Source organism: Squalius cephalus (assembly GCF_949319135.1).
Source record: "Squalius cephalus genome assembly, chromosome: 15".
In the NCBI taxonomy this organism is placed as follows: domain Eukaryota; kingdom Metazoa; phylum Chordata; class Actinopteri; order Cypriniformes; family Leuciscidae; genus Squalius; species Squalius cephalus.
Window position 1 is genome coordinate 30,548,664 of NC_137136.1, and position 8,732 is coordinate 30,557,395.

Genomic DNA, 8,732 nt, shown 5'->3' on the forward strand with positions numbered 1-8,732 from the left:
TTTGTATGGGCACATAATAAATTGAGATATGTCAAGCTAAAAAAAAAAAAAAAAAAAAAAAAAGTTACATCATTCATGTCCCAGTCATGCAGTGATTATTCTTTTGAATTACTCTGCCGTAATTCGTCACAAGCTGGGATGCAAACAGTGGATCATGGGTCTGTTCAGTCTGTCCACTTGCAACGTTTCTCCCGAAAACCCTAAACATCAAATGTTAGGTTGGTGCTGAAACTCTGTGTTAAAGCTTGATTTGACCACTGCTGACTCAAGTCTGGCTCTGGTCATCTTCGAGTCCAGAGGGGATTTACTCAGTAACCATGGTTGGGAGAGATGTCCTGGTTCCCTTTAATAGCATTAAGGGTTCAAACCGTTAGGGCTGTAATCTAGAGAGAGAAGAGACTCCAGCGCATGCCTTTGATCTCATTGCTTTTGGCTGTTTAAAGTTGACAGTTTAGTTGAATGCCATTCCCTGCTTTCGTTTGTGCTACATGAGTTTCACAGTGTTGTAAGAATTGCCCTACACCTGTACTTAAAGAATGTACATTGACATGCTTGAGAAACGCATTGATTTTTGAGTTCTATGAAATCCAAACACGAACAGAAGTCTGCACTGCAAGATCTGTCTCATGAAGCTCGCATGCAGATGACAGAAACGCTCTGAGAGGAAATAAATAGTGGTTTTTCGGAAGAATCCATTCGTGCATTAATGGAAAAGGAAGATTGGAGAAGAAAGCATGGACAGACAGCAGTTTTTATGTTATAATGACACTTAGACAGCAGCGGAGTCACTGTAGAGAAAACCTGAAATCTTTCAAATTCTGAATATAAAATAGCATGTGAAACCCCACCATGAAAATGTGTGCATGCCTCTTGTTGTTGTTTTGAAATGGTTGAAAAGTCTAAAAATGCTATTTTTTTTCCCTGTCTAAAAAAACCCCTCAACCTTTGAAATATGCAGAATTCACCCACTGTAATCACTGTTCTAAGCTAAGGTTTATTATATGAAAGAGGAAGAGCAGAAAAACGAGAGCTTGCTTAAGGGCATAGTGTATTTTCCATAATTTATAGATGCGTGTATACATGCATGCCTATAATTGCATAGTATAATTTTCACATTGCACATATATAGAGAGAAATATGTATTTGACAAAAAAGATATACTGTATATTAAAACAAGTTTCTAAGACAATTATATTTATGTAATTTAAACAGAGGAGAACATCCAGTGAAGTTGCATTGGTCTCTTGCTGTTGCAGGGAAAGTGATAATGGGACTTTAACAAGCCCCATAAATCAGTTAAGTGTGAACACGCTTTATTGCCCATAGATTACACGTGCCATTGTTTGACGAGGGTCAAACTTCAACCCCTTTACAATTTATTTCCCCCATTTACCCGAAAAAGGAAATTTGAGATTCTCACCTCCAAAAAAAAACTGTTTAAAATAAGTGAGCATTCATGTCTACGAAATGAATTTTGCAGTACATAAATTACGTGTAACCTTGCATCCAATGAAATATTCCTTATTGTGTATGTTAATTAAATAAAACGTAAAAAGAACCTTAAATGTTTCAATAACAAGCGAGTAACTGAGCACCCCCTAACTTTTTCTTTCCTCTACCACATTTCTCAAGATTGAATGTCCTTTCTTAACGTCTCTGTCTTCGTCGTTTAGAGATATTTTCTGTCATATCTGCATGATCTTCTGCTGTGCGCGTTTCCAGCGGGTTATCGCCAGTGCCATTCCTCCTTCTGTCTGATGTGTTCCTCAGATTGGCATCAGTGCCCTCAGATATTTTCAACAGATCCTCCACTCGCGGCCATCTGGGGCAGATCACAATCACTGGCTTCATCTGAGCCGTTAAACTAATAAATCCACTATATCCTTTCAACGAGCACAACTTTAGAAGCGCTTGAGCAGCGACCTCACGACAGAGCGAGTCCCGGACCCTGGACCCGAGGAGCGAATCAAGAGCCCGAGCACAGCCGGACTCGGTTCGGATTATTCAAATCGCTCATTTGCTTTTAATGTCTCGACTGAATTAAGATAATAAAACATGCAAATTCAATTTACAAGTTTCGTTTAGATAGAATAAAGTAATCAAATAGTAAAGAAAAGTTTACAATGTTAAAAAAAAAACTCAATTTCTTAAATCACATTTTGTAGAGGTCTACATTTTCTCCCGTTTCTGAAAAATATCAATAAGTCACATGTTTATTATATGATGCCTATATTAAGCAAAAACAGATGAGCTGCAAGTTCATTATATTTAGTAGGAGCATTTTGGTAAAGATGTGGTTGGATTAGTGAGATCATTGTTATCGCACACACATTAAAATCATAAACTGTTAGACCACATGCGATCCCTTTATCTGTCACGACTATTATTAGTGGTATTAATAGTTTTGGGGGGGTTAGCTAAATGGCGCTTGTGTGCATGTTAATGAAGTGCTCACGATTATTCACGACATCACCTCGTTCAGTATTTAACAATGAAACATAAATACAAAGTCCCCAACGCCCCCACCCCCGTGTGTATGCTTGTAAGTGCCTCTGGGTTATAAGTGTGTGTGTGTGTGTGTGTGTGTGTGTGTGTGTGTGTGTGAGGAAGAGAGAGAGAGAGAGAGAGAGAGAGGGAAGAAATGGAAGAGAAAAACGTGCTATAATGTTTTAAACTAATTTACTGCACAGATTGCAAATATCGAGAACAAATACTTTTACCAAAGAAAAATAATAGTTATTAAGCTGTCGTCGCGCATAAATATAGAAAGTCCATGCATTAGAAACTGTATCTTTACAGTACCAAAAAATAATAAAGGAGATAAAAAAGAAGAAAAAAAATCATGAGGTTCAGAGTATGGAAATGCATATCTTTAATTATTTAAGCTCTCTCAAACAAAACAATAAAGCCAGTGCTCCATTTGAATAATTCAATTCAGAGTTGTTGTTTTTTTGCCAAATGTGTAAAATCCTGTACACAATTTTAGCAATCACTCACTTAAAAAAAAAAAAAAGCACCTTCAAAAGAATACAGTTGTTTGATCGTCAATACCTTATGAAGATCAGTGTCATCGCGAGTGTTGCTTTAATTCTCCAGTGTTTATAAGAATTATGAGCCATTCAAAATAAGTTCCGCGTGCCTATCAGTTCATTTCCCCAGTGCTGGGCAGCTGTAAAATCGCGTAGACAGGTTGTCACACTACAGTGAATGGATTCTAATGCTAAACATTTAACATACAATCCTCCAAACAGTGCAAAAGTGGCCCTGGCCAATGCACTAACCACATGCGCCAACGAGGAGGAGCCTGGGACGCCAATCAAAGCATCAACTTCAAATTGTATCTGAGAGATCAGCCCAGGACCTAGGGGCAGAGACATCAGTTGGAGCTCAATTGTTGATCTGATCACATCCGACGGACTTGCCGCAAAAGAGAAGCTGAGATTTAAAGACGAACATTTCCCATTCTCATTCGGTCCTGCTTGAGAGAGAGAGAGAGAAACTCTTTCACTTCTTGCTTTGGTGGGCTATTTGTTTTTTGCCTTGTTTTGGCTTCCGACGAGGCGAGGGAGATGTCTTTCCCCCAGCTGGGTTACCCGCAGTATTTGAGTGCCTCCCAGGCGGTGTACGGAGGTGATCGCCCGGGAGTGTTAACTCCGTCGTCCCGCGGAGGGAGCGCAGAGATCGGGGGAAGCGCGTCCGCGGCGGCCGCTGCGGTGTCCTCGGTGTTGGGCATGTACCCGTACGCACACAACTACAGCGCCTTTCTGCCTTACACCAGCGCCGATTTGGCTCTTTTCTCCCAAATGGTAAGAAAAGCATTCTATAAAGCTGACTGATTTTTTTTCTCTCTCTCTCTGCATTTTATTGCTTTAAATCTGCGAGCGTTGATTGCCAAAATGTTTTTTTTTTAGATTCCCGCACAAGCGAGGTTAACGCAGCGGAAGCTTGCAATGTGCATGGGAAGTTTCTCACAGCTTTTAACATTTATTCTAGTCTGTTAGAATTGCATTGCAGATTTGGCACTCATAAAATTTAAAACACCTTTCCGACCGCCATTTTAAAAGAAAAGTTTGTCGGCCGGCTCGGTGTTTGAGTTGAAGAATTGTTGTGCGGGTGTTAAAAAATAATAGCACGAATCATGAAATTTCAAAATTGCTATATTTAAAACATGCTATAATTGTTATTCAGCTGAATTTACATTTAATAATAATTTAAGTTGTTTCGATCGAGAACTTTGCGGTTCGCGTTGGAAAGAATGTAAAATGAATTGTTTTAAACGGTCATTCTGGCTCAGAAACTACTTTACAGTTCACTACGTCATGTCTTCGTGACTTGTAGTAAATTATAAATATGAATGATAATAAAAGTGACAAAAAGAGTTGTTTTGACTAATGAAATGTGATAGGCCTACTTCACAAAAGCGGGATATATTAATCAGTTGTGTATTTCCGAAAAAGAGAGATATTGAAAGTTGTATATTAATCAGTGTCTTTGGCTAACCTGTAACAAATAATTACAAATTGTGTCCACATTATGTGCATGAGTCTCTTGTGCAAGGAAAAATCAATTAAAATGATATAAAACGCATTTAAATCTTACAAAATGCTTTCCTTAACGCTTCTTTCGATTAATAAGAAACACTGCAGTGTATAATTATGTCGTGTCATACAACTCTATATGAATAATAGGCTAATAATAACATTGGTAATAGGTTGAGGCCTGTACATCACGAGCGAACCTTAAATTAAATACATGCTGAATTGTACACACATCGGATTCGAAGTAATGTGGTAATTTTGGCCAACAGTGGCCGTGTTCTTTTCCAGAATGCCATTAATATAGGTAATATTTAGCATATTTTTCAATTTGTGTGTTATCATGTGGCCTATAGCTTTTTATATAGCAATGTTGGTCAAAGGTCAAAACAAATATTAGTTTATGAAAGGTCGGGGGGGGGGGGGGGGGGCAAACATTATTGCAAAAATAAAACTAAACTCGCACGATTTCTGGAGAGGTCAGATTAATAAAGAAATGATTGATAGCCTACATTTGCAACAATTTGGATAAAAGTGAATTTTGACAGCGTGATCCCGAATTATTTTGCGCGCTTTTGTGTGTGTATGAAATGCAATGTATCTGATGTATTTTTTCTCTCTCTCTCTCTCTCTCTTGTCAACATCATTGTAGGGATCTCAGTATGATTTAAAAGACAGCCCTGGCGTTCACCCTGCGAGCTTTGCTGCCCACACGAGCCCTGCCTTCTATCCCTACGGCCAGTTCCAGTATGGAGACCCTTCCAGGCCTAAAAACGCCACACGGGAGAGTACCAGCACTCTGAAGGCCTGGCTCAACGAGCACAGGAAAAACCCCTATCCCACCAAAGGCGAGAAGATCATGCTGGCCATCATCACCAAGATGACCCTCACTCAAGTGTCCACCTGGTTCGCCAACGCCAGGAGGAGACTCAAGAAGGAGAACAAGGTGACATGGGGCGCCAGAAGTAAAGAAGACGAAGATGGCAATATTATATTTGGGAGCGACACCGAGGGGGACGCCGAAAAGAACGAAGATGAAGAGGAAATAGATTTGGAGAGCATAGATATCGACAAGATCGACGACAACGACGGAGATCAAAGCAACGAGGAGGATGAGGAAAAACGCGGGGAGCTCGAGAGCTTGCGGGAGAAACGGCGCGCGCTTGCGCTGGAGGCTCACGAGGCCTTCGAGAAATCCAAATCAAACGTCATTTCTGCCGGCAAAGAGCCGTCTGACGGAAACAACAACAACACCAGGGTTCTGTCGCCGGGCCGACAGGGAGGGTTTCAAGTTCCGGTTAGCAATAAGCCCAAAATATGGTCGTTAGCAGAAACCGCAACCAGTCCAGATAGCTCGCAAAAACCTACGTCACCCTCTGTTCCCGCCACTCCCGCGGGCACACACCCGGCCTTCCTGCCCAGCCACGGACTGTACACGTGCCAGATTGGGAAGTTCCACAACTGGACAAATGGCGCGTTTCTGGGCCAAAACTCCCTCCTGAACGTCCGATCTTTCTTGGGCGTCAATCAGCATCATCATAATCATAATCATCCTGTTCACTCACAGCAGCAGCAGCAGCAGCAGCAGCAGGCCTCGACCCTGGCAGCCGCGAACAGTGACAAGGCGCCAGAGGACCTCAGTCCAAAACACATAGGTATGCACAAATCACAACAGACCTGTGTATATGCACAAATGTGGCTATTTTTAAATGTTGCTATTTTTATTTTTATTTTTATTATTTGGCCCATTGTTATTGTAATTGCTGTTGTTACCCTATATATATATATATATATATATATATATATATATATATATAGCCTATATAAGACAATAAAATTACAAAATAAAATAATAACAATTACATATAAAAACAAATCTGTACAATAATGCTGCGGATTTAATTCCAATCAATCTAATTCCAACGTTTGGTTTTGTTTTTAATTCTTAGATCGTGAAAATGTCCTCAGAAATGAATCACCAACGCAACCTTTAAAGTCATCGTTTCGTCCTCTTCACGACAGGTAAATTTGTATTATGTTCTTCTTCTTCTTCTTCTTCTTCTTCTTATTATTATTATTATTATTATTATTATTAATAGCAGGCCTAGTAGTAGTATTAGTAGGCCATCGTTATACCAGATGAAACGCATGCAACAGCGAACGGTTGTTTTTAAAACTGCTTATCGGAGAAAGACTCTTGGGATACAGATTTCCTAACAGACAGACAGAGAGAAATCTGCGCTTAGCGCTTATAATAAATAGTTGTGCTTTTCCTGGTGACAAAAGGCCACGAATCCCCCTCCCCACACACACACTCCATGCCTCTCTGGAGAATAACTACTTATCAAGTCACCGGGGTTGTGTGCCTTTCCTAAAGACCCTTGGGGAAAGTGAACCTCGGGGGAGCAGTGATGCTGAAAACTTGCCCCTTTTAAGTGCCACAATTTTAGCAGAACCGTTTTTTTTTTGTTGTTGTTGTTGTTTTTTTTGGACTTGACTTATTTTTTATTAGTTGCGCCAGTGGATTTGTTGGTAAATATCAGGATTGTATTAAAAGTCTCTATTTTAGACCGAAACAAACTGCTTTTCCAAAATTCCATGTGAAATAATTTATTGCATGGAAACGCTTTGAAAACAAAAACAACCAAGGCTTTAATGCGATGTATATTGACTCACGACTGATCTGTTATCATATAATTAATTGTTGTATTATAACGTTCAGGAAATTAGCTGTTTAAATGTGTGGCTAACAGTGAAATGCCTCGATGTTTTTAAGGAAATTAAATCACAATTCTGTCTGTGTTCACAGCCCAAGAAACCAGCAGGAATCAACACAGAGGGTCCTAACAGCTCTCTCTTCCGCTTGATCAAGACATTTGCCCCGCAAAAAAAGGACTGATGGCACTCATAATGGGACAATGAAAACGAAATCAATTCAGCATAGCATCCAGTTACTCTAAAACAAATGTCCGAGTTTGATTAGCACCCGGTGGAGATGTATATAATGACACCTGTGATCCCTTCCTTACCGTGGGACATTGGTAGGCTTATTTTGTCTTTATGTGTTGGTGTTTTCCTTTAAGGTGACCCACATTTGTAAATAGTGAGTTGACGGAGTTTGTCCAGATCATATATTTTGTCTAATAAACTAAATGAAATTATAGACAAATGCAAAGAGGGTTTTTTTTTTTTTTTTTTTTTTTTTTTTTGGTGTTTTGGTTTGTTTTCTGAAGGGTTAAATGTTTTAGTGACGTTACGTTTCATTCTTTTTTCTTTTTATTATTTTTATTAATAAATCCATCCATCATAATATAATTTCATTATTAATAATCTAAAATTATTATAACGAATGCTCTTAAAAGCGGGGAAAAGCTGTCGGTTATTTAGATGCATGAGGCCCAAAATGGATCTGGAAATATTTTGCGGGAGTGTTCAGATTCAATTGTTAAATGGAGCTGCTGCAAATGCATTGAGGTGCTAATAAGAGACCAGATGGCTGCTGGCGGCGGAAAATGGACCGAAGCAGCTGGGAATATCATTAAGTAATAATGTGGGAACGCCCTGTGCAAACAAAATCAAATGGTTAAAATCTAATCTGTCAGAGGAAGAAAAAAAAAAAAAAGAAAGAAAGAAAGAAAAAAACTCGATACGATAATAAATTATTAATGTGTTGAGGAGAGTGACATTCAGTTCAGAGGGAGTGTGGATTGAGGCCTCTCTGCGTCATCAGCATGAGACACTACCGCTCATATTGTTTACAATTTATAAACTAATAATTACACTTTGTTTCACAATATTACAGTTTTAAACCGTGGCCAAATAGTATAACAATTGTCAGACATGAATTGTTTGGAAGCGAAATTCAATTTTCAAGTTCAATAATTCAAACATATATACAATTAATCGAGAAAATACAAACTCATCAAAAAGTCTAAGTCAGTGCGTTCAAATTGTGACTACAAAAACTACACACAAGATGTTGATATAGAATGATAGTGCAGCTGAATTGCCAATTACACGTTAACTGATTTTTGTGTGGCATTGTCTGTTTATTTAGCCTACATATTTACGTTAAACTTGCCCTCTGGTTTTCTTGTTCCATTTAAAACTATTTGTGTTTATTTGTATTATTATTGTTATCATTTTTAGTTAAATTAGACAAGTACAATGCAAAAAGTACAAGACAAATACAAGGCA

At 38.9% G+C, this 8,732-nt stretch overlaps 1 protein-coding gene across 1 annotated transcript; it reads left to right on the forward strand.

Moving 5' to 3' along the window:
• Positions 1 to 2,583: 2,583 nt before the first annotated feature.
• On the forward strand, positions 2,584 to 8,140 carry irx1a (iroquois homeobox 1a). The gene is made up of 4 exons (XM_079894921.1): positions 2,584 to 3,806; positions 5,188 to 6,190; positions 6,485 to 6,557; positions 7,345 to 8,140. The coding sequence occupies exons 1-4, from the start codon at positions 3,570 to 3,572 to the stop codon at positions 7,400 to 7,402; spliced, it is 1,371 nt and encodes a 456-aa protein (XP_079751047.1). The 5' UTR covers positions 2,584 to 3,569; the 3' UTR covers positions 7,403 to 8,140.
• The last annotated feature ends 592 nt before the right edge of the window (positions 8,141 to 8,732 follow it).

What these genes read in the sequence shown, in the direction of transcription:
- irx1a (XM_079894921.1), top strand. Translation starts at nt 3,570, where the DNA reads ATGTCTTTCCCCCAGCTGGGTTACCCGCAGTATTTGAGTGCCTCCCAG. An exon ending in TGGCTCTTTTCTCCCAAATG is followed by an intron (nt 3,807 to 5,187) that starts GTAAGAAAAGCA and finishes ACATCATTGTAG; the next exon opens with GGATCTCAGTATGATTTAAA. An exon ending in CCTCAGTCCAAAACACATAG is followed by an intron (nt 6,191 to 6,484) that starts GTATGCACAAAT and finishes TTTAATTCTTAG; the next exon opens with ATCGTGAAAATGTCCTCAGA.